Consider the following 26,751-nt stretch of genomic DNA (forward strand, 5'->3'; position numbering starts at 1 on the left):
GGAGCTCTAACCATGGTTGTTGGAACAATGCCTTACCACAGCAAAAATAATTAGCTCTGTTGTGGCACTTGATAACTACCTCTTGCTATGGGGACAAGGAGAGTGGTATAAAAACCTTGCATGTGTTCCTGTGAGTTTTACTATTTATCAGAAACATTGAATTTCCTCTGTCCATCTATGCAAGGTGGCCCTTGCAGGATGATTCAACCAGGAGGGTAGTAGGTTCCAGGGCTCACAGTGCCACCAGCCACTGCACAGTGGAAGAGCACTTGTTTGTTCATTTAGAGTTCTAGGTTCACTCCCTGACCCTTCTATGTGTTGGGATTGGCATTTGATCTGTTAAATAAGGAAGGGAGGATCCTTCAAATGGCTGAATTTATCTCAAGTTATATATCTTGTTTCCAATTTTAAGAACAGTCGCAAAGGACAAAGTAGTGCTAACTACAAGAACAACTATCTTCTATAAAAGGCTAGAATCCACCTCCTTCGCACTCAGCTAGATCATGGGACAGTTCTGTTCCCCTCATAGCCATCGAGTCATTTGTGCCACTCTTATGATTTCCTGCTTCCATTTGCTTCACCATTCCTCCTGCTTCTTAGGTTCATGTTCTGATATGCCTACAGTGGTAATAATAATAATAATAAATTTTATTTGTATACCGCTTTTCCATAGATCAAAGCAGTTTACAGACTATTAAAACCATTACAAACGGTTATAACACATGAACAGTAGGAGCATGGGTTATGCAGTTTGACAGAGATGGAGCAGAAGCCTTCTGAAAAGAGAGTTACAGAAGGGATGGGGAGAGAGAAGTTTGTAAGTGAAGCTTACAATATTTTGCTGTATGGCCAAGACAGCTACTCCAGGATATGTTATGTGCAAGTGTTATCCTGATTCATTCTGGGAAGAAAAAGAACTAATTCTTCCTGCTTCTTACCATTTTTTAAAAATAAATAAAACTTACACAGAAGACTTGAAAACATTTGTCTTTAGTTAAAAAATATGCAGCCAGTTTGTTAGTAAACACCTTTGACCATTTGTTTGACTGGTCTCCCAATGTGACTCTTGCTTAAGTAGTGCTAACTAAAAGAACAACTATCTTCTAGAAAAGGCTAGAATTTTTAGTTAAAAAACTGGGATACTTAGCCCAAAAGTGTGGAAGACAACTTTTAATATTTGTATATATTTATTTAAAAATTTCTTCAAAGTTATGTCAATTCACAGCAGAGGCATGTGTTACATTAGTCATGGGAATACTATGAAAATATAGTTTCCGTGGTGTATGATCCTCCTCCTTCATTGCAGTTTTTGTACTTAGTCAGCACATAGAATAAGGTCATTGTGTTGCAAGTCTTTATGTGCTTCCCTCTCTTCCTTAGTAGTAGTAAGGGGGGGGGGTAAACAGAAGACTCACAATGGGATGGCCACAATCCATAGGGTGACTGCTTCCTAATATTACCCACCCCCATTAAATTTCTTTCAGCCCCTAAATGTCTAGCATTGCAATGACTTAACACTTCAGTTTACATGAGGAATAGTTCAGGCCTCCAAAGAAGACAGGCAAAGTGAGTTACCAAATAGCAATAGCAAGTACAGTGGACCCTTGTTATACACTGGGGTTTGGTTCCAAGATCCCCTGTGGATAACAAAATCCGTGGAAGCTCAAGTCCCATTAAATATAATGACATAGCAAAATGGTGTCCCTTATAAAAATTGGAAAATCAAGGTTTGATATTTGAAAATTATTCTTTCTTGAACATTTTAAAACCATGGATGCTTGAATTCGTGGATAAAAAAAATCTGTGTATAAGAAGGGCCGACTGTACATCTCAGTACTGCTTATCAATGCACTTAAGCATTACCTATGTGGTTTACAATGTTTAAGCTAATTGCCCCCAACAAGCTTTTAGTGACCTATGGCAGGATACGAGGTTGAGTTGACCCTGGAGCCCTGGGATCGAACTCACAACCTTGTGATTATGAATGGCTGAAGTACAGGCATTTAACCACTTCGCCACCAGCACTCCCAAAGGAATGGAAGCACTGTAATACATACACATTCTAGATGTGAACATTTTTTGATATATCAGTCTCTGCAATGCTAGACATTTGGAGATGGAAGGAAAATTTCACTCGAGGGACAGAGTTGTTGTTTGGGAGAGCAATGCCTTCATCCCACCCCCTGTGGCTACATCCTAATGGTGTTCCTATATGTTCCATATCCTTTATCTCAATCCAGTGCATGGTTTGCTTTTGCTTCTACAGACAAGGCTAAAGTGCTCCACTTTATTGGGGCACTGTTGTAGGGGTGACAATGCCTGTTCCTCTGACACTAAGCAGCCTGCCAACCTAGGCTGACTAGATTGGTCCTGCGGTGGGGCAAGATGTCTCTTGTGTGCAGATAGAGCCCCTGTCTTTTGAAATAGGGGAGATAAAAAGCCTCTTAGGCTTCCTCTTCCATCTCCTGTCCCCATCATAATGACCAGCATTTTGCTGGTCATGTCAAAAGCAAAATACTTGGAAGAGAGGACGAGGCACATCAAACAAAAGCATGTTTGTGTTATCCAAGCATTACCAAGCAAACAAATAGAGGCTTAATTGGGGATTATCTGGAAGCAACTATAGCTCTCGCCATTGTTTAAAATCTTTGTTCCTGCTGATTTGCAAAACTGCTCTGAAGTGCAATGTGACTAGATAGGCATGAAAGTGTTGGTTTCTTTATATAATAAGTGCACAGTGACCTACATGAGTGAGTTGTGAGAAATGGGGTGGTTATAATGTTATTATGTTTCTGGGACTGTACTTCTGACTAAAGTGAGGTTGGTGTCTTTCCTTAGGGCTTGTGTAGCATGCATGTTAGAGTCCAGCATGGTATAGTGGTTTGAACATTGTACCATGACACTGGAGACTAGGCTTTGAATCACCACTCAGTTATAGATACCTACTGGGTAACTTTGGGCAAGATACACCCTCTCAGCCTCTGAGGATGGCAGAGGCAAACTGCCTCTCAACAAATCTTGCCAAGGAAACCCTGTGATAGCCTTAGGGTTGCCATAAGTTGGAAATGACATAAAGGCACACAACAATAGCACCCATGCTGGTTTCAGGGAGTGCACAATTGAAAGGCTCTCAAGAAAACTTCATTACTTTTCTTTGGGGGAGCCAAAGTGTGGTAACTCTTGTTTTCATTGTGAGTGCTGAAGGACCTGGGAAACATTACTTTTTTAGGCTTTCAGAATCCCTCAGCCAGCAAAAATCAGTGGCCATAATGGATGGGGGATTCTGGGAAATGTGAACCCAAATAGCAACTTTCCCAAGTACTTGAGAACAGTGCCCTCTGACGTCATGTGGATGGACAAACCTGACGGTGGGAAAAAGCCACAAGCTCCTCTCCCAGAGTTATAGGATACTTGGTACAAGTATGTATGAACCAGCCCTCAGTCTAGTGCATATATAGGTCGTGACTATCCAGCTGCTATAGTTACAGCATGTGAATGCTAGAAGCTAAGCTATGTAGTTTCTTCATTCTTTTGCCTGGTCTGTTAACTGATGTCAATCTGGGTGTAATAATGAACATTCACATAATACGAGGCTGGAGCTGTGTGCTGAAGCTTACGTGAAACAAGAGGAGGGGAGAGAGGAAGAAAGATGCACTCAGGACACAGTCAATCCTGTTTTGTGATGACTGTCTGAATGCTATCACAGACTTGCCAGGTCCGAGCTTTCAAAGTGAACTAATATCTGAAGTAGATGAGCAAAACTTGTTTGCCTGAAGTGAAATGTGTGACGCATAGGGAGATTTCTGCTCCAGAAACGCCTGTTTAGAATTTGGGGGGAGGTTAAAAAGAAGGTACATAAAACTTATTATATTTCTTGGTGATGGGGAAATTGCATAGTGCTTTCTAAATGCCACTGCATGCATTTATTCCTAGATAACAGTAAGTAATTCCTCATATTATTGTTGGTAACTGAAGGGGAATGTTAATTTCCTCTTAGTCATTGCTGGGAAGCATGTGGGCTTCCAGACATTTTCAGACTAGAATATAAGTAATAAAGGTTGGTGGGAATTGCAGCAGTTTGTATCTGGAGGTCTACAAGTTCCCAGTGGGGTAGTTTGAATGGTGTGTGGAAGATGACCAGGAAAACCACAAAAAGAGGTGCATTTAAATAGCAGGAACATCCTGAGACTTTATCTAGGTAGATAGTGCTAGCTATGTACACCAGGGACAGGTGGAAATGTCCTTTCTACTCATTTTTTAAACAACAGAATTTGCCATAATTTTTGAAAAACTGAAACAGGAGAACAAAATGAAACTGACAGATTTACCCATCCCTAAAGTAAATTTTAAACGTAGCTTTCACTATCACTAAGAGTTCTGTGAGGTGGTCTATAGACCTCTATCAGTCATAGCACCTTCATTCAACTACATAAGACAGTGAAACAGGTAACAAACCTACCTTCTCAACCTTTGATACTTCGGCGGTTTGTAGCTCAGCTTCCAGAACCTTCTATCAGTGTGGTCAAAGAAGAAAGATTCTGGGAGCTGAAGTCCAAAACATCATGAGGACCAAAGTTTGAGAACCATTGCTTGTAGGGAGATGCTCTTGAGAACAGATATGTTTTCAAGTGTAAAATTCCAGGAATGGGATCAGGTTCCAGACAACATTTGCTTAAACTGAAATCAGTTGAGACTTAACTTAATCTTGCCTAAGGTGTCTCTTTGATCTCAAAAGATTGAAAGCATCCTGATCCAATCCACTTCTCACTTTCTCATTGTAGTAAAATCCATTATTGCTCTTCTTAATGTGTGAGGAAAACAGACTCACTTAGGTTGCAAGCTTGTATCCCATTATCTGTAAGTAAGCCAAACTGAATTCATTGGGGCTGACTTCTTAAGAGACACATGCAGGACCTTCTGCTGTGTGCTTCTTTTCCAGGTTGATACAAAACGGTCTTATTTTGAGGGTAACCTTCTCCTGTTTCTTGTTTCCAGGGCTCCAGTATGGGAGGCAAACTGAGCAAGAAGAAGAAGGGCTACAGTGTGAATGATGAAAAGGCCAAAGACAAGGACAAGAAGGCTGAGGGGGCTGCTGCTGAGGAAGGGGAGGCTCCAAAAGAGAATGAACAGGTCACAGCAGAGACCACAGAAGTGAAGGAGAATAGCAAAGAAGAGAAGGCCGAGTCAGATGCTCAAGTGGCTGCCAACAAGACAGAAGAAAAAGAAGAGGAGAAAGAGAAAGCAGCAAGCCAGGAAGAACCCAAGAAACCAGAACCTGAGAAGCCAGAGGCTGTGGCCGACACCAAGGTGGAGCCTCCGAAGAATGAGCAGCAGGCAGCCAAGCCAGAGGAGCCGAGTTCTGGTGCTACTCCAGCCACCAGTGAAGCGCCTAAACAGCCCTCAGAGCCCAGCAGCGATGCAAAAGCTTCCCAGCCTTCAGAAGCCACAGCTACTAGTAAAGTAGATGACAAGGGCAAGGAGGAAGGAGAAGCCAAAAAGACTGAGGCGCCTGCCATACCTGCAGCCCAAGAAACTAAAAGTGAAGTGGCCCCAGCTTCAGACTCAAAACCTAGCAGCAGCGAGGCTGCACCTTCTTCCAAGGAGACCCCAGCAACCACAGAAGCACCTAGTTCTACTCCTAAGGCTTCAGAGCCCGCAGCCCCACCAGAGGAAGGGAAACCTTCTGAAGCTCCGGCGACTAATTCGGATCAAACCATAGCAGTGAAAGATTAAATTGGACAGTCCATGGGGAAAACGAAAAACAAAAACAAAACAAAATTAACCACTTAAACAACCTGTGTCTTTTTTTTTTAATTATCTTTTTTTTCAGCTCTACTAACTTGTTTCAGATCTGAAATAACAATATGTATTGCCCAGGAAAAATAAAAAGGAAAGAAATTACAAAATAATAATAATAAATGGATTGTCCCATTAAGTTGAGCGGGAGGGAGGGAAAGATGGGGTGGGAAGGGGCTGTGTCTGTGGCGGGGGAATCCAAATAGTATTTTTGTGGGGGAAATAGCTAATATACTTTCTGCCAACTTTGCAAAGTCCTGTATTTCAATCAAGAATTAAAATAAGATGACAACCTTGATGTCTGAAAGTGCATTACCTCTCTTTCTCTCTCTCTTTCTCTTTTTTTTTTGGTACCTGAACTGCTGTATAAATGCACTCCACCAATCCTTTGATCTTTCTCCTTTCTTCTTTTTTCTCTAAAGGGGATTTGGGAGTGACAATGTAATTGATTTTACCCTCTGGGTCAGTGCCACACCAATCGGATCTTTATGAAAGCAGTATTTCCTGTGGTTTTTTTTTAATTTGCAGCCTTTTTATCATTTTGTATTTTTTATGCAGTGGATGAATGGCAACTTTCAGGCAAAACTCACATAGCTGTCCACATTTTTTCTCAATGCCAGTCCTCCAATACTTCTTCCTCTCCAAATATTTTTGGGAGTTTAAAAAAAAATTAAAAAAACATTCTCATCCTACTTAGCCTTCCTAGATTTCTCATGACGAGTTTAATGCATGTCCGTGGTTGGGTGCACCTGTAGTTCTGTTTATTGGTCAGTGAAAATGAAAAAAAAAAAGTCTGCGTTTTTTGCAGTTGCAGTTTCTCTTCCATTCTGTGTCACAGACACCAACACACCACTCATTGGGAAAGCAAACAAACAAACAGAAAAAAAAAGCAAAATGTAAAATGGATGCATTGAAATTATATGTAATTGTATAAATGGTGCAACAGTAATAAAAGTTAAATAATTTAAAAACATCTAAGTGTTAGTGCTTGCAAATTTATTTAGGGGAACTCTTCTTGCTTACATGTAGAGAGGGGGAAAAATTTCTAGTGCCCACAGTATTCAAGAAGTGATATCCCTCCGTTCCAAAGAAAGTAAAATTGGCTACTAGATCCTGGTTGTTATTCACTGAAAGGATCCTGAGAGCTTCTCAGGGGAAAAGTAGATAGATTTAGATCTCCCCAGTTTTAAGCATTTCCACTCTAGGATGCTAGAGTGAGACATTAACCAAGGGCTGAATTTACATGAGGGCTGTATCCGAGCGTCACTGTGTAGTATCCCTGTTCAAATTTGACTCCTTTACTTCCACATACACCTGTTTTACTCTAAACTGAAATCACTTTGGAAGTCACACAGGAGCCCCATTACATAGCCTAATCAGTGCAAAGGGGTGTTTCTACTGTCTGCAGATGTTCACTAGACCCAGCAGCTGCAGGGTTTTTTAAAAAAATTCCTGCAATGCATATGCATTTCTGTAGACTTTGTTTTCCCTTCATTCTGTCTGCCCACAGGCGTTTCTATAAGTGAAGTCGGTAGAGAAAGGGGGAGGGTGAAATGCTGACCTGTGAATGTGTGCATACATACACCAAATCAAAAAGCCACAACAAAAGGCAACACCTCCTTTTCTGGATGCAAGGGACCTGCCCTTCCATAGCAAGAGCAATCAGGTGACCTAGGTGGCCACTCACCAACCTGGTCTCACCCCAATTCCACAGTGATCCCAATTTGAAGGTAGTTTAAACTACAAATTTTATAGACAGTCCTTCCCCAAAACAGGCTTAAATGGGATTTTTTTAAATTTGCCTTAAAGTCCTCAGGCATCAAAAAGAAGTATTTTTGCATTGGATGGAGAGGAACGTTGTATGCTCCAACAGAACTCAGGTTGAGGCAAGGACATATCAGTTACCCTATGTAGATTCAAGTGTGAGGGGCATATCAGAGGAGCAAGCTGAAGCCAGTTCTCTAAAGGGAGTCAATGGATATGTAAAGACTTACACAGCGACCAATTCGAAGTCAATCCAGCACTAATTCGAAGGAAATCATCACAGCAATTCCTACCCAGTGCTTTCCAGACTTAGAATTAACAGTCTTGCACATAAATGATAAATGCAGAATTGGGCGGTGGGCGGGAGGAATGCTGGGAGTTGTAATTCCCAAACAGCAACTTTTTCAGCTTAGTTTAAATTCAGTATGGTGCTGGCTCCTGACTGCCACTGAGGAGTTTGTTGAACAGGGCTTGGGGAATGCAAATGGAGAGGAATGGAAGGAAGCAGAAAAGGAACGAGGAAATCCCGCATATTACTGCATAGGAGAACGCCACCGATGCTGCTGGAAGTCCCTGATCCATTCCCCATCCATTCCACAGCAGCCATTTTCAAGAACTGTTCAGAATCATTCTTGAAAATTGGTTGGGGAATGGATTGGGGACTTCCGACGGCATCAGTGGTGTTCTCCCATGCAGTAATATGTGTAATTTCCTCATTCCGTTCCCTTCCCACTCCCTTTCCCGCTCCATTTGCATTCCCCAAGCCCTATGCAATAAACTCCAGAGACAGCACTTCCAGCCCTGCTTGCTCTTTTTCCCACTTGCTTGCAGTCCTCTGTACTTCACCAATATATGCTTTGGAGACTTCCCTTTCTGCTGATGCAGATTTGAAGGGAGGAGGGAGGGATTGTGGGACAGACTGCAGAAAAGAGGAGGAACTTGCTCCCTCCAGATTCTGTTGACAAAAGCAATTCTATTAGCAGAACCACCCTTTTGGATCCTGGCCAACTAGTGCAGAGAATTTACTAAGAGGGAAGGGAAATGTATACAGTGACAAGAAAATGCAGAGACCAGTTGGAATGGAGTGAAATGAGAGTAGGGTGAAGAGCCTGTAAAGGTCTTTGAGCCCCATGAGAGCTTTCTTTAAAAAAGAGAAGCACTGGCTCCATCTTAAGTCTCCAACGGTACACAATTAAGTTCCACCTGTGGCTTATGACTGATAGTAACAGTCTGCGATGGACACCCTACCTGGGGACCTCCCTGAGGAGCCTACTTGCCGGCTGTCACCAGATGGCCTGTTGATTTAGATGACCAATTTCTCTGATCCTCATTGGCAGTTCTTCCTTCTGTGGCGTGAAGAATTCTGCTTCAGTGGATGGGTCCAAACTGAGTTATCTTCAGGTCACTTTCTGAAAACACTGAGTGAAGACAAACTGTGCATGTCTTTGGGTCAGTTGAGCTGCCTCATTGAAAATCTTAATCAGGCTGTCCTGAATCACTGCCCTGCACCATTTTATTTGTTTATTGGATTTATATCCTACCTTTCTCCCAAGATGGGAGTCAAAGTGGCATAAGATAAGCAATATCCTCATTTGTGCAGATGTATTTTGCTATGTCCTGAACTTTGAGAAATACCATTCACTGTGATATGTCTGTAGGAAGTAAAAATAATTTTCAGAGAGCATCAGGGAATAGTGAAATAAATAGTGAGCATTATAGTTACATAGATTTTGATGAAGGTAGACACTGATAACATTCAAATGTTGCTTTCATTAACCCATACTGAGGAAGCATTGCTCTTCCAGATACTTCAAAGTATAATCCCCACAATCCCTTATGACTGGGTGAACCTACAGGGGTTGTCAGCCAAAACATCTGGGGGGGCCAAAGGTCCTGTACTCCTGCTTTCATCTTTTCCTTTATCTAAAAATGAACAAATAGTTGGCTTTTATTTGCTATTCCCCCCCCCCCGCCTTTTAACATAAATCTTCCCAAAACAGATTTCATACAATAAAACATGAAAAATATCTCACATAAAATTATGGATGACTTAATAAAATAATTCAAAGGGAAAATCAAGAAAAGCACACTTCTAGTTAATCCTCAGGTTCTTAGAAAAATGAGATTTTTTTTTTCAAAAATGGTAGCAAAGAGAACACATAGGTTGTATGCATAGCTTCAGGGCTACAACTGAAAAGATCCTGCTCTTACCCACTAATTTTGATTTCCAAAACTTTTACACTCAGAGCTGAGCCTCACTGGCAGACTTTAAACCCTGCAGGCTCATATAAGAGAGAAAGCTTGCTGAAATAAGACACAAGATATATAGGGCTTTGAAGTTCAAAATCAGCACTTTCCATTCAACTCTGAAAAAGCTAGAGCATATGTTTCAGAAGTAGTGAGATATATTCTCTCCAGCACACATCTAAACTAGAAAGGGACCACATTCTATACCACTCCAAGGTTCTGATTCTTTTTCAAAGGCAACCCTACATACAATGCATTACAGTGGTGCAGCTTAAAGACTCATGCTTAAAGAGCATGATGGCAGCGACCCATCTTCTAGCAGAAGTATCAGTGGATTTTTTTAAAGCAGTCTGGGGATACAGTTGCTGTCTGACAATCTTGCAGCAACATGGAGTCCAACCGTATCTGCAAATGAGTCTCTTCCAAAGGGCAGAGTGTAATTCCATATGAAACAATTACTTCCCCAGCTAGCCAGTCCAATGAGTTTCTCAGTATCATTGCTCTCAGAATTGTCTGAATGGAGCTTAATGTGTTCGTCTCCCATTGAGCCGTTTTATTGATTGCATTCACTGTCCAAAGAAGTGATTGCCTGCAACTGATTCTCTACAATGGAAAGAAGAAAATTCTCAACATACTGATGATACTTCATACTATCAAATGATCATTCTCAAGGATTTCATGTAGATATTGAAAAGTACAGGAGAGAAAGCTAATGCTGTTGGCTGCACATATAATCACTGAAGATTATCGCACCGGGGTTAAAACATTCCCTGGTGCGTTCTAACGTGCACACGCGGGGGCGTGCACAGAGCATGATGGGAACCCGATGGGGTCTAGAACGCTAGTTTACTGCACACAGGAACACCACTGCCACCTCCGAGCGTTCCCATCGCGTTCCCATCGCGTTCCCATCAAGTTCCAGGGGACACCATTTCTGGGAACTGTTTCAAAGCGTCCCCAGAAATGGAGTCCCCGGAACTCGATGGGAATGCGATGGGAATGCTTGGTGGCGGCGGCATTCCTGTGTGCAGTAAACTAGCATTCTGGGCCCCATCGGGTTCCCATCACGCGCCCCCATGCATGCACGTTAGAATGCACCAGGGAACGTTTTAACCCCGGTGCAATAATCTTCATTGTCTTGGAAAATAACAGCACTCTCTCCGCACAATATTCTAGCACCTGGACTTGTCCTCCAGGCAAGAATGGGACTTATGTTCAGCCACGATCTCCACTCCTAACCCATGATTAATGGTATGGAAGGACACTGAGAAGTAAAAAAAAAGAACAAGAGTTGTCATACTGTTTCTTCTATTGCCCCATTCATCAACCACAGCAATACAAATTGTCGCTATCCCAAACAAGATGAACTACTCCTAAACAAGTGTTAACTAGCCTGCTGGCTATTGTAGCCAGCCTTTCATGGCCAGCTGTTCTAGCCAAATGAATAAAAGGTTGAGTCTATTCATTGTAGCAAAGCCATCTCCAAGATCCTTATCTACTGATGTGAACAATTCATATCGGCTATCCAAGTTGAAAGATTACATAAAATGCCACAAGCACCACTCTTGGAAATAAACATGTGAAGTCCAAATAATTATAAGAGATGCATTTGTTTGCAAGGACTAGAATGGGTGTGGGGAACCACTGGGGAAACTCCAGATGTTTCAGCTTTACAATTCTCATCATCCTCACCTAGAATAGTCAGTGGTAAGGAACTGTGAGTTATAGTCAAAAACATCAGGAGCACCCTGTAGTAGGAGTCAATCTGTTATTGTCAAGCTTTTGTTTTGACCTCCTTGATATCCTGAAAACTAGTGTTGTGAAGAACTGTTCACAGCTTTAAAACACTGGATCATATTAGCCAGGATTCTGCTCCGATTAATTGAGCTTAAAGTCCCTATTTATGTCATGGGCCATACAGGCAACTACATGAGGAAGGTGGGTGTCATTTTTGATAACCAAAATGCAACAAATGTAGAATAAATGTATTTAAAGTGAAAGACACTGGTGTCAATAGAAAACTAAGGTACATAACACACTGCATAAATAATCCAGTTTGAGACCACTTTAACTGCCCTGGCTCAGTATTAGGGAATCCTCAGAACTGTAGTTTATTGTGGCATCAGCATTCTCTGACAGCGAAGGCTAAATGTCTCATAAAGCTACAGATCCCAGAAATCCCTAGCATTGAGCCAAGGCAGTTAAAATGGTGTCAACCTGGATTATTTCTGCAGTGTGTTTTCGACTTTAGTTGTAGTTCTGTTCTAACCAATTCAGTCCAATATTTCTAAAAGTCAGATAAGGTTTGAGAGTTCACACTTGAAGTAACAATTTAAGAGTGATTCAAAGGGTGGAATCAGCTGTGTGTTGAATACTCTACACTGCTCAGACTTATAGCTGTAGAATCAGTTTGATTTATCTGGTCATATACAAGACAACCGATGAGAAAAGGATGGCACACTGCCTATAATTCCATCCTAAATGGATGAATGTCTACTGCTAGTAACACAACTAATAAAAGCTCTAAAAAAGAGGGAACTCTGAGAACTATTTTTAAGGTGGAGAGGACCAAAACTGGCAGGTAGGTTGTTACAGTCGGCCCTTCTTATACACGGATTCAAGCATCCACAGTTTGAAAATGTTAAAAAAAGTATAAATTTCAAATATCAAACCTTGATTTTCTATTTTTTATAAGGCACACCATTTTGCTATGTCATTATATTTAATGGGACTTGAGCATACACGGATTTTGTTATCCATGGGGGATCTTGGAACCAAACCCCAGCATATAACAAGGGTCCACTGTATTAATTTTGCCTACTTGCCATTACATGCAGAGGGAAAGCATATGACTCTATCCATGATAACTGAAAAATCCTTAAATATGAAGACACAAGCATAATGGGTACTTAGCAGTGTGGTTAACCATGTGCTTAGTGTAGCTTAACCACAAGTAAACATTCATAAGATAGATTGCAGATAGGGCTGCCATAATTGTCCACTTTTACCAGGGACAAAATGTAGGACAAATTCAAGACCAAACTGTAGGGCAACTGCAGAACAAAACTCAGCTCAAAAGGTAGGACATTTAAGGTCCACCATTTTTCTTCAATGTCCTACATTTTGGGCTGCAGATAGTCTTTATTATTCCTGGGAGGGCTCAAGGACAATCATTGACTTAATATTTCTTAGTGCCTGAATATTTGGTATACTTCTGTCTGATAATTCTTAAGGTGGCTCAAGTGCATAGGAGTCTTGGTAGTGCAATTTTACCAGATCATTCTGAGGGTGGAGGGAGTGCCCTGTTCTGGATCCATGCTTAAAAGTTGTGGCAGCCTCATTCTAGAAAATACATCTTGGCCTTCCCTCTATAGTTGTGTTGCCTTCACAGTGCAGAGTACTGATGCTGTCCCACCCAAGTCAGTGGGATCCATGGGAACTGAAGTCAATGTACTAAACCCATGGGGACTAACTTGTAGATGAAGCCCCATGCTTCAGCTCCACAGTCCCACCTTGCCTTCTATTTCTTGATCATGGTTCACAAACAAGGATGCTATCTCTCCTGAATCTAACAACAGCATCAGATAAGGTTTTAACTACCTGACCAATGGATTGATAGCCATGTGGACTTTCTTTCGTGGGACTGTAAACAGAGTTCCTTTACTGCAAATAAATTCCCTTGTTTATTGTGAACTCAGGGACACTTTGTTATTTAATGGCCAAAGCTTGCAAAAAAAAAAAAATGTTTTGGACTACAGATCTCAGAATCCCAAGGACAGTTGGCAGGGAGATTCTCTGAGTTGTCTACTAACAATTGTTCCAAGCTCTGCTCATTGTAATTCTGGAAAGTAAAGGTGTGTTCATCCCGTCCATCACTATTTTCCACTTGGCAATGGCTGGTACAACTCACAGTTATAATAACAAACAAAGCAGATCTAGCAGGCTGGAGAACTTCCCTCTGCTGATGCAGGCAAGTCCTTCAGGGCCGAGCCTATTTGTTTTCAGGAGCTGAAAACACATTTCACAAAGTAATCATTCTTCTGTGAATTCACCACTGGAGGTGTATATGGCATACGTGTCAAGCAGAGCACTTATTCTTCAATGTCTCCTTTGAATAAACATCCAGGAAAGAATCCACACCATTTAAGGAAGTAAGCAACGAAAGAACTAAAAAAGAGGGTTAACTAATGGGAATCGATTGTTACTTGGCAGTGTTTTGTTTAAAGCTGTTGCCAGGAGTATTTCACAGATCAGCCACAATGTAGATGTTAAACCATCTTCTGGAGAATGTCAGGAGCCTGTGCATGTTTGCTGGCACTCACTCCATTCAGGCTTACCTTACAATGAAATGGATGCAGAGGGATATAAAGTGCTGCAGCGTTCCCTTGAACAGCTTCGTTTGCCTGAGCTTGGGACACTCCTGAAGACCACACATGCTTTTGGTAAACTTGAAGCCATGATCAGCAACTAGTTTGGATGATAGCTCACTTTGAGAAGTGGGTTAAGGGTGGATCCCATTTCTCATGCCCTGAAGAATTTGCTGTAGTTGTTGTGTGTCTTCAAGTCATTTCCAGCTTATGCCAACCCTAAGGCAATTCCATCATAGGGTTTTCTTGGCAAGATTTGTTCAGAGGAAGTTTGTTTTCATTGCTTTCCTGTGAGGCTGAGAGAGTGGGACATGTCCAAGGTCACAAAGTGGCTTTTTATGGCTGAGCAGGAATTTGAACCCTGGTCTCCAACACTTTGGTCCAACACTCAAACTACTACATCACATTGGCTCTCAAAAATCCCTACTGCTAAACCTTGTTGTAATAGGTGCTCAGGATTCTAGGGAATGCTCCTTCTTCTGCACACTGAATGGATGTAATGGACTGCATTGCACACACTGAGATACACATGGAGGAAGAGAGAAGAGGAGGTGAGAAGAATATGGACAACACACTAGAACCATATGGAAGAATTTAGAGGGCACTCAGAAAAGGAAGAAGACAAAACCGAGTGGTAGAACAAAAAGACATGTGCTGAGGTAAGAGAGTAATGTAGTGTGGTGTAATGTAAATTTAAATGATAAGTTAGAATTAACACAATTCAAATAAATGGGCCCTTTTCACTATAAGCACAAATAACACATTTTTTTAGGTTTTTTTTAAAGAGTAAACATAATGTAGTGGCACTTTCCTAATAAATTTTCTCTCTCTTGTCCAGGATCCTACTTGCATAGATGCCAGTCTGATGTTCCTGGGGCACTCTTAGGCAAGTCATGAGCACAATACCACCATCTCAATCATATTTTACCCCTGTTTTATAATGTGGGGTCCTAGAATCATCTATTGAGGCTGAATGGTGGGAGATTCAGGATAGATAAAAGCAACTACCACTTTACATAGCACATAATCCAACTATGGAATTCACTATGAGAGATGTAGTAATGGCCACCAACTTGAATGGCTTTAAAAGGGCATTAAACAAATTCAAGAAGACCATGAATATGGAACAGTTAGCTAGACTTACTCCTCTGTAACTTCCATATTTACAATCACTACTAAGTCATGATTGTGACACTATTACCACAGTCTTAACTCCCTATCCCCAACTACTTTACCAGGCATCAGCTGCATGGGGAGAGGGTAGTCCATTCTATTGGTGATCAGAGCACAAGTGAATGATGTTTCTGTTAGGTTTGAGAAGTTTGGGCCAAGAGACGTTACTTAAGTGGCTAAATAGCTGATGCAGAATACTGCCCTGTGTATTTATACAATATTTTTATGCAGTATTTTTAAATCCAAAAACAGCTGGTTTACTTGTGCAGAGGACAAAAAACATTGCGCTGGTTGGCAGTTGTGATGGGCTATCTCAGTGTGCCGAGACGTCATGTGATGCTGAAGATGAGAAAATGTATGTCTATTATTTACAACCTACTGGAAAGCTCAGTGGGTCTACCCAATGCTTCAATGCTTGAAATGAGTACAACAACCTAGAACGGAGAAGAGGAATATTATCCAGCTCATGGAGGTTCCCTGGTTATTCTTCTTCTTCCCCAAAGTTCCATCCCACAAAGATGACAGGAAATGCAGGAGATGAAATGAAACCAAGAGACGAGGTCTTCCTTGTTGTAGGAAAGCAGTCGGTGAGTGAATACCCTCAGCTGGTGCTCCAAGAGCTGTCCAAATTTTGGCCAGCTTTCCAAGTCTGAGATGAGTTTGCCTGGTTATAGTTCCCATTTGTCTTCCTCATGTGGGAGTCAAATGTATTCATTCAGCTGGGGAGCCGGTGAATTCAGTGGCATAATTACATCTGCTAAGACCATTCGACCCACAGGAGGTCAGTAAGGTGGGGATCAGACCCACTTCTGCAAACTGGTTCCTCCCCTTTGCCATTGAATAAGGGTAGGCAAAGTGTGGTGTGGTCTTTGGGCTACATGTCCCTTGGGGCCCCAAGGTGCAGGCTATTCCGCCCCTAAAGCCTCCAGGCCCCTTAAAAAAGCTACTCATGTTCTGTTTTGATATCTGGTGATTTGGGGCTGATATGGGGAGGGGATTCTGGCAGTTTTTAAGGCTCAGATAAGTAAAACTACTGTTGCAATGGGTCTGAATAATTCTGAGATGTTTAAGGGTCTCAGCTTTGGAAAAAAATTCTAGATTTTTTTTTAAAAAGAGGAGTGTTGTTCTAGGGCCTATAATGATCCTCTGTAACAGTGAAGAGCTTCCTCAGAATATTAGATGATATGGAAAAGTTGCTTTGGATGCAGACAAACACTATATTTGGCCAGATTTTTTTTTCATTGTCTAGATTTTGCTTTCCTACCATGCAATATGAGCTTCAGAGCTGCTGGGGTAAGGATCCAGAGAGATTCTCCACACTATGTGGGCAGGCAAGCCAAATGTTACTGCAGCGCATGTGGCAGAGGTTAAAGACTCTTGTGCTGATGTATATCAGCATGAGGTTAAAAGAGCAATGCTTTTATTTTCTGATAACCCTGGACTCCGAAAGAGCATTTAACAAACTGACAAGTCCCTGAAGAGATTTCAAAAGATATCACATGTCTGTGAGCCAAACACATTGTTGTTTTAAGCCCTGCTGCTGTATCAGATTATCCCAACTTGGTCAGCTGCACCTCATTTTGTTTTTTCCCCCCTCCTGAAATAAAAGGACATATTACCAAGCTAGCGTTTTCTTGTTCAAAAAAGCAGAACCACAGTAGGTCTCAGTCAATAGAGTATAAAACAGCAATTTAAGCCTCCATTAAACCCAAATAACCTTTCACAGGGCTATGACTTCCTAACACTGTTATTTCAATATGTTATAATTATTCATTGAAGCTTGAGTAAAAATGATCAATATGCAGATATGGCACTTTATAACAGATGGGCATGCCCTACTTGTTTGATTGTATTTCTGCTTTGCAGACTCTAAGCAAAATTTGTAGTTGAAAAGGCACTTCACTCCATTCCTCAGGTCTCATCTATGCTGGCCAGAATACTCTGGATTGTTCCTGGAGTATTCTGGCCCTGGAGTTTCTCCAGAGTCCCCCAGTTACCTCTGCATTCCATAGCAACATTGGGCAGCTGTCTATATATGTGGCCTGTTATGCACCAGGCACTGCTGCAAATTGCTCCCTCTGAGGTGAAAAATGAGGTGCCCAGTGGCTGGGCACCTCATTGTAATTTTAGAAGGCGTGATTCATGGTAGCAGCGGCTGGGCTGAGTGGCACAGTGGGATGCATGTGTAAACAACCACTCAGAATCACTACAGAGTGCTCTGGATTTACCTGCAAAACCCAGAGCAAAAAGTGAATTTTTTACACTGGTTTAAGGGATGGATAGGACAGATTCAGTGCACAACTGGCCTCACATTGTGAAGATAGTCCACACAGTTTGGCCTTGCATCATGTAAGTAGGTGAGGGCAGGGGAAAATCAGTTTAATTGGCCTGTGTAGACCTGTCCCCAGTCTATAAAAGCTTATGCTACCAACTTAATTCTCTCAGTTAGTTGCAAAGGTGCTGCAAGATCCCTTTGCTGAATGTAGGGAGTTGACAATGAACAGCGTGCTTTAGGCATCAAGGAGGACAGGGGCTGAGCTATGGGCAAAGGGTGTACCATGGTTCAAGACAGGATCATGGGTGTGAATGAAAGGAGTCAGGTTAAGTCCTGATACAGGAGTTTAAAACACAGCAACATAAAGCAACTTACCGCTCCTGATTTGAAACCAAATTCGGGCTGCTCCCTGGTTTTATCACATGGCTTTTGTCACGAAAACTGCCATCCAGGTACAGCCCAGCTCCAATACTGGTCCCTGAACTCACTTCAGCAGCTGTTTTTCAAAGTCAGAAAGCTCCTGACTTTGAAAAATGGCTGCCGAAGTGAGTTCAGGGACCAGTATTGGAGCTGGGCTGCACCCATATAGGTTTTTTTGAGGGGAAATCCATGTGATAAAACCAGGGGGCAGCCCGAATTTTGCTTCAAATCAGGAGCGGTAAGTCACTTTATTTTGCTGTGCACTGAGCTCCGTAGAAAGACCCCAGGTCATGCCTTCTGGTCCTAATCCTAATTCCAATACATGATCCAATTCTTTTAGACTTGTTCATCTATACAGGGTCATCAGTCATGCTATCACATCAAAAGACGACATGCACAGATGCATGAGTCATTATAGATCAATTTCTACTGACAGAATCTTTCTAACACCAAGAATGCAGAAAGAGCCATGCTGTCCTGCATTAATTTTTTTCTTTTAAATTAATTTTCAACACAAACAATGTATTTTACACTCAGAGTAATATGCATTCAGAATATAAAAAGACAGAAAGAAGAATAAGATGGAAAAGAAATAGAAGGGAAAAAATACAACTAATTTACAATAAAACGCTGACCTCCTGATCTGACTTTAAAGAAAAGAAAAATAAAATAAAAGAGAAAAGGAATAAAAATATTATGTGACCATTAGAGATCCAGCTAAATAATCCTAATATGGTGGTGAAAAGTTCTTGGTCTGACCCACTTCTCAAAACCTGACTGTAATTTTGTCATTCTTGCTTGAAAGAGTGTCCTTTTGTATGGTAATTTGCCAATTTGCTGGATCATGGCTCTAATTTCTGATTTTCCCCCTCCAGATCATTGTGCTGATTAAAAAAGACATTGAATGAAAAATGGTGAGGGAAGCTGTGAAAAGGAGTGCTATTTTTGCAGGACAATGCACCTGCTCACAGGGCTGGCATGATGGTGGATGTTTTGTAGAATTGGGGATTTGAGTGAATAGACCATCCACCCGACTCACTTCACCTGACTATTTTTTGTTTCCAAACCTTAAGAATTCTTTTGTCCATTGCTGGTCCTTCAGTCCATTTCCAAATTTGAATAAACAACATTCTTGCTACTGTTGCCATATATTGGAGAAGTAATCCATATTTGGTGTCCAGGGATGCAGTTGCTTAATGGTTAAGATGCCAATTCTGATGATCAGAAGATCAAAAGTTTGAGACCCGAGTGCTGTATGATGGGGTTAGCTCCTGTCACTAGTCCCAGCTTCTGCCAACCTAGCCGTTCAAAAGCATACACATGCAAGTAGATAGATAGGTACCACTTTGGTGGGAAGGTAATAGTGTTCAGTGCAGTCATGCTGGCCCCATGAGCACCACAACTACCTGTTCGGCTTAGAAATGGAGATGAACATCACCCCCTACAGTCAATTATGATTAGACATTCATGTTTACCTTTACTTTTTTCTTTGTCCATAATACCCAACAAAAATATTTCTGGTAACATTACAAAAATCTACCTTTAAATGTTTTGGGGTGGAGTTATAAATCTTAGCCCTGTAACTTTTTGCCTTCTTATGGGTCCTGTTTTCTGTTCAGGGTGAGAAAACCAGATGCTTATGAGAAGCCCACAAGTAGGTCATGAGTCTAATAGCACTCTCCTGCTCCTTCTCCACTTTGAATGGTATTGAGAGTCATGTTGGCTCTGCTAATAGAAGTTGTATACTGTATAGCTATCAAATGGATAACCATTGACAGCCTTTGCTTCAGGAAGACATACTTTCATATTTTTGCCCAGCTGTCAGGTGACTGGTAGCCTTGACCTAGTTGCCATCTCCAAAACTATTTCAGAGGTTGTGAAATTTCCCTGTGCATGCTGTCCATTTCCTCACTGGAGGAGGGCCATAGTGGAAATGTGATAAATGAAATCACTGGACAGTGTATTACACAGAAGATTTTTCCAGTGGAGAAAGTGATTTGCAAGAAGAATAAATTGAAAGCAATGCATGGAAAGTTACTTTTTTGGACTTCCGAACCCAGAATCCTTCAGCTAGCATGCCCAGCTCTAGTGAAAGTAATCAATTGTTCAGGGGTTAACAGAGTTATATATATATATATATGTCTGAAACACTTTACTTTGGTCCATTCCTTGTCAATGATATGCCTCCCATGTGTCAGATGAAAAAAAAAAGTCCAAACCATAACAGCCATTTTTCTTACTGTGATTGCCTAGGGAACTGCTGGGAAGAATGAAAAGGTTGAGGTGATGCACATTGGCATGGAGCTCTGAACTTTCACAATGCAAGCCTGTGCAATAATGGGGAAGACACTTTTAAAAGAAGTGCATATGCTGACTGGGCAGAATGGGAGCAGCCAATTGCTAACCTGCATGATGATGTGGGCAAAAATGCTCTGGAAAATCCCTTACTTCTGGACACTGCTGACTGCTGAGCAATCTGTGCTGCGTGTGCTATTTGTTTTGTGCTCTTTGGGTCAAAGGAGTTAACACAGAGAAATGAAATACCCTGCACAGTTCCAGTTCCCACATTTAAATCTAGTTAAAATCCCACTTCTTATGTTTTAATCCAATTTTTAGGACAAATTTACACAGCTGTTACTCCAGTCCAGAGAGCGAAAGTCCATTATATGCCAAACAAACAACAACTCACTGCTACAATATTTTGTCTGAGTTGGTGTTATCAGCCAAATGATTACAAAACGCTCACACAATCTCCTGTTAGAAGTGGTGGGTTGGTAACTTCACATCAGTAAATAACCTTTAGCCTTCTCCATACTGCTATTTGGTTCCTACTATCACTGAAGGATTGCAAAATCACCATACTGTGTTTGCCATAAGAGCGGCACAATGAGCAGAAATCCCTGTCAGAGTCTAGGTTGGAGACAGGGTGACTTGAGGCCCTCCAAATATTGGACTACAGTTCCCATTTTTCTTTATGATTGGCTATGATGGCCAAGATTCAGGGGAGCTGAGTGTCAACATTTATAGGGCCACACGTTTCCCACCCCAGTCTACACTAAAGAATTTACAGTCTCATGTTCCATTAACTTTCTTGCCAACAGTCACCAGTCTGCAAACCACTCTTGCTTCTCTAGTTTTTCTGGCCAATAATTCATCTTGTCCCTGATTCTGGGTCAGTTTTGTCCAGAACACTGGCCAGGTCTTCATCCCCCCCCCCCAATAAAGTTTTAACCCAGACAAATAGACACTTTTGTCTTGTCTCATAGACACTGTATGGCAAATTGTTTAATATAGAACCTTTCATGGCATCACACCAGTTCAACTGGTCAGCACCACATGTTTCACAACCAGTCTTATACAAAATAAACAGACCAGATTTTTTTTTTAAAAAATGAATGGGGTTGGGAGGGAAGCCAAGTGCTTATCTCCTTGGAACCTCAACACTGCAATGGAAAACATACTTTGTGAAATTTTCATATACATTATTAACTGAATGTCCTTGGGGACAGAAATATATAAATCGAAATACTAATCTGAAGCCAATCGTTCTGATCTAGCTAAGCAACCCATCTGTATGAACATGTTTGCATGATACTTACATTTGCAGATTTGGGAAGTGTTGGCATAAATTGGATGTAAATTTAAATTTAGTTCTAAACACATACCAGACTGAATACAGTTAGAGCATCATTTCCAAAAAGAGAGATCCTAAGCCTGTGTGGGCACTGTGAAATATGACCAGAAGTAAAGTCCTGTCTTTTAATTGTAAATGTGCAGGGCCAAGCTGCAGATGCTCAAACATAGCCATTCTACACATTTATTAAATTTTATTTCAGATTTAATTTTTAGTTCAGTTTCCATAAAGAAAGGGCATGACTTCAAAATACAGTTGGCTCTTCTTATACACTGATTTTTTTATATATGGATTCAAGTATCCACACTTTGAAAATGTTCAAAAATATAAATTTCAAATATCAAACCTTGATTTTCCATTTTTTATAAGGGACATCATTTTGCAATGTCATTATATTTAATGGGACTTGAGCACCCACAGATTTTGTTATCCACGGGGGATCTTGGAACCAAACACCAGCATATAAAAAGGGTCCACTGTAGAAGGCATTATGCAAAACAGGCACAAACTAAGTGGAACTGGTAAATCTGCCAGAAATGAAAGAAAGAGCAAAAGAAGTTTGCCTCCTATTTACATCATTGGAAGAAAACTTCTAGGCAGGTTAGAGCCTGTCTGGCTATCCAGGCAGGCCAGATTGTGCTGGCCAAGAAATGAGTGAAAGGGGAAATTTAAGACCTTGCGGAAGTTACACCACTTTCTCATATTTTTAGGATGTGATGTGGAGGATGGCTCAACAAGAATTTGTAAATGGAGGGGTATTTCCTTTGACAGCATAGAGAAATTATAAGTGAAGGGAAGTTTCTCCCAAATAGGGGAATATCTCACGAAAGATCTCGAGTAAGCAACCTGGAATTTTCAGTTTCAAAATAGCTGTACTTTCTGGATGTGTGCAGTACATATACTTAGAATAAAGATTATTCAGTCATTATAAATGAAAAACACTACCCTCCTTTTTTGCTATCCTGTACCCCATACCATAAAAGGGACAAATTCAGTAGCGCTAAGAGGACAGGCTGAAGCAACCATTTAGTCATACTCACAAAGATATTTGTGGGCTAGATCCCATAAAACTATTACTTGTCTTTAGTCAGATTTCCCCCTCAAACCATTGTGTTTCTCCCCCATAGGTCTGAAAGGTATTTTCTATACTTTCATTCAGCAAAAATGTGTATGTTTTCTGACTCGTCGGTTTGCCTTGTGGTCAGTTTTAATTGTCTAATATTTGCTACACAACAGTGTGAAGTGGTATGGCTCAGGCTGCATTGGCTTGGCCATGGTGTGTGCATACACGCACACACTCCAGTGCCATTTTGGGTATGCTTTGAGCATATTTATGCTTTGAAGATGTCTAGGGCTGGCATGTATGGTATCTGAAATATGGAAATACGGAAAGCTTCCTGCAAATTTATCCTCAAACTGCATTTTTGGTTTGTTGAAAACAGCATATTTAGTAATCTTTTTTCTCTCAGTGCTGTGGCACCCCTCCTTAGTTAAATAAGTCATTTAGTGTTTAGACAGATGATGGATTGCTAGATAGCTAGATAGATTCTCTCTCTGTGTGTGCATGTATGTGGTGAACAGAAAAGCTTATATGACCCAACTCAGTATTCCTTTTGTTGAACATCTTTGCATATTTCTGTTTTACAATGAAATAGAGCAAAGGAGGAGTAGCTTGACCAAATCTAAGAATAAAAAATAAAATAAAAAGGAAATACATTGCCGAATGAAAAAGGAGTGTTGGTATTGTTGGAAACAGGTTGTCATGGCTACACTTTCTACGTTGCTGCAGGTGTTCACTGCTGCCAAATGTGCAGAGATTTGGATAAATAGAGGAGAATCAAGGGCCTCAGCAGGCAGTATGAGGCCTTTTGTATTCTCTTTACAAAGAGGAGGAATTCTGCCTCTTTTTGTGCAACAGCAACATTGGCAGCAGTGTAGGAAATCAAAGTGTGGGTAGCAAGTCTTGAGTGGGAGATGTGTGGCAGATGGCTGGTGAGAAAGTGGCTTTTCTCCACTTTGCTACTGTTAGGGTAATTTCTTGTGCAAAGGCAAATGCAAGTAGCATATCCACACCTCCTTCACTCCTGCTAATAGCAGCACCTAGACGAGCAAATCTGGTGAAAGAAGATTTTTCCATCTCAGTTCATCTAGGTGGATTATGGCTTGCTTAGGAATATGGACCTGACCTGGAAAGGCTGAAGTGTCTTTCTGTAGAACCAGATGCAGGAAGAATATTATTGCGAGCAGAGAATGGCGTCTTTCAAATTAGGTGAGTGTGGGTCATCTAATATGATAGGAGTCACAGTCTGAGGTGGGAAGAGGAAACCCTGCTGCTCTTAGACACCTTCCGGTGATTAATTTTCTCTCTGTGCTATGCAAGAGTTTTCCATAAAAACCTAAGAATTCAGAGATTCTGAGTACAGTTTCAAAGTAATACTGAGACATTTTTGCAGTTGTGACACATCCACCCTGATAATCAGCCTGGAACTAAATGTTATCAGCTGAAACATCTTGAAATGTGGAGTACACAAACTAGCATTGCTCTAAGCCATCAGTTCTTAACTATGAATTTCCAGATGTTGCTGGACTACAGCTTCTAAAATCTCTCACTGTTTTCTATGCTGGCTTCTGGGATGCAAAAAACCCTGTTCAATAGCATATCAGAATCCTAGGTCCAACGGAACCACTGTCAGCATACTTTCTTTTTTTAAAAGCTTAATTTTGAATTAATTTTAAACACAAACAATCTAATTTAGAATCAAAATAATATACAAAGATGAAGAAATTGGATGGGGGAAGCAGAAAAGAAGAAGAAGGGGAGAAAGAAAGAAAGAGGAAAAAAGAGGAAGAGAGAAAAACATAAAAGAAATGCAACTAACACACAGTAGGGTTCTGATCCCACAATCCTGATGTAATAAAAATAAAAATAAAGAGAAAAAAATATTCTACCATTACAGATCCAACTAAAATTATGAATAAGCATAGACATAGATAATTACATTGCGGGATTTATTATTGTTCAAAAATCCATAAATGGTTTCCAGTGTTTCAAAAAGTCTTAAATTGGCTTGCCCTTTAGAACCCATGTTAATCTGAATATTTGGACTAATCCAGCAACTTTAACAATCCATTCTTCCATCATCAGTGGTTCAATTACTTTCCAAGTTTGACCAAACAATATTCTTGTTGTTATTGCCATGTATCAAATAAGTAGTCTATATTAACTATCCAGTTCTTTATCCATAATGCCCAACAAAACCATTTCTGTTGACCTTAAAACAAATCTATCTTTTAATTTTTTTGAATTAACATGTAAATCTTACACCAGTAATTTTTTTTGCTTTCTTACAAGTGCTCCACAAATGAAAAAAGGAGGCCTTCTTATCTTGATTTTCCTTCCTTCAGCCATTGCCTTGTCATACACTAAAAACATATGAACTGAATATTAGGTTCTCTGGAAAGTATGAGTACAATGGGCCATCCTTAGCTACAAAGTTATTTATATATCATAACAAGATATTTATTAAGGGGGAAAAACACCTTCACAATAAGTATCCAGAGATGGCTGGTGAGCTGGTTACTTCAGGGATGGAAAATGCACTAGGTTTAGTGACTGATCTTCTTGGAATTTGTCTCACTGCTTAGGGGAGTGAAACATAAGAAAATGTAGTTCCTGATCTTACTGATGTAGATTGACTATTCCCTGTTCTGCTAAAACACTAAACTAGATTTAACATATTGACTTCTAGAAGAACATGTTTGGAGATCCATTACTATTTTAGATGATCTGAACTGAAATCTATCTCCCTCATAGGGAACAATTATTTTTTTCACTATTGAGCCACAGCAATTCATCTTAAATGGAAACAAAAATTCATGCATGCTCAAGTCCTATTAAAATTAATGGCAGTGAGGCACCTGTGCATCTTCTATCATGGTCGCATGCATGCAGTGCCATTAACCAAAATGGGGGCATGCTGACTGCAGCTTGTTAAATCTGCTGATGATAAGTCTGACAATAAGGAGGGTGGACTGTATAAATTAGAAAAGTAAATCATCATGTTGTTTTTGCATCAAATGTGGAGAGGAAAAAAGGGATCCAGGGCATCCATTTTTGCCCATAGAGTCATAGGTCCTTGTCTGTTGTCATCAGACACCTGGGAATGATCAAGCAATTTAGCCTCTTGTTACATTTTGGTGAAAAAATCGAGTATACAACTAGCATGGAGACAGAATAAGGTGAAGTTACTATTGTAAAGACTTAAGTAGGGCCTGAGATATATCTGATAGAAATGCACCCTAGGCACTTCCCCAAAGGTCAAGGCAGAGGACTGAACTGCATTGAGAACTGCTCAGGGCCCCAGTTTTCATTAACAGGCCAATGCAGGGGCATGGGATATACACTGACCCACATTAAAGGCTTCTTGGTGAGATTTGTTTTACTTTCTAGATTGACCTACTTGGGAGAGATGCTTTTGTTAACTATACAAGCTTTCTTTTTTGGTCTAGCCATTCTGGCATTTTCCTGAGTAATGGTTAGACATGGGCATTTATTTCTATAGTGAATACACCAGGGATGTCAAACAGAACTGAGAGCAAAAATAGAAAAGGAAAAAAAAGTACAGTAAGAAAGTCTGACTATGGTGGCATCTGCAGTGCAGAAATAATGCAGTTTGACATTGCATTAGCTGCCATGGCTTCATCCTATGGAATTCTGGAAACTGTAGTTTGTTGTAGCACCAGAGCTCTCTGACAGAGAAAGCTGACTATCTCACAAAACTACAAACCCTAGGAATTCCACAGCATTGAGCCATGGCAGTTAAAGCAGTGTCAAACTGCATTATTTCTGCAGTGCAGATGCTGCCAAGAAGGGCAAAAGAATGATATTAATCTTGATTACTTTGAAATAAATTAATAAATTTCTCCCCTATGCTTTCCCTTCTAAAATAGGGACAGAACTTTGAAATGGCTCAGGGATTCGGGAAGCTGTTGTCCCAAAAGGTAACACTGAAGCTCTGAATAGGAGTTTAGAATAACATAAATGTAGTCTTTTAGGTGCTTTTAAATGGATGGGT

General features: G+C 40.7%; 1 protein-coding gene across 1 annotated transcript in view; it reads left to right on the top strand.

Moving 5' to 3' along the window:
• Nucleotides 1-6,769, top strand: part of BASP1 (brain abundant membrane attached signal protein 1) — an 84,599-nt gene extending 77,830 nt beyond the window's left edge. The window contains exon 2 of the mRNA XM_042462665.1: nt 4,996-6,769. Within this exon, the coding sequence (XP_042318599.1) occupies nt 5,005-5,733 (729 nt within the window). The 5' untranslated portion in view covers nt 4,996-5,004 and the 3' untranslated portion in view covers nt 5,734-6,769. The remainder of the gene's footprint in view (nt 1-4,995) is intronic.
• The last annotated feature ends 19,982 nt before the right edge of the window (nt 6,770-26,751 follow it).

This window comes from Sceloporus undulatus, chromosome 4 (assembly GCF_019175285.1).
Source record: "Sceloporus undulatus isolate JIND9_A2432 ecotype Alabama chromosome 4, SceUnd_v1.1, whole genome shotgun sequence".
Classification (NCBI taxonomy): Eukaryota; Metazoa; Chordata; class Lepidosauria; order Squamata; family Phrynosomatidae; genus Sceloporus; species Sceloporus undulatus.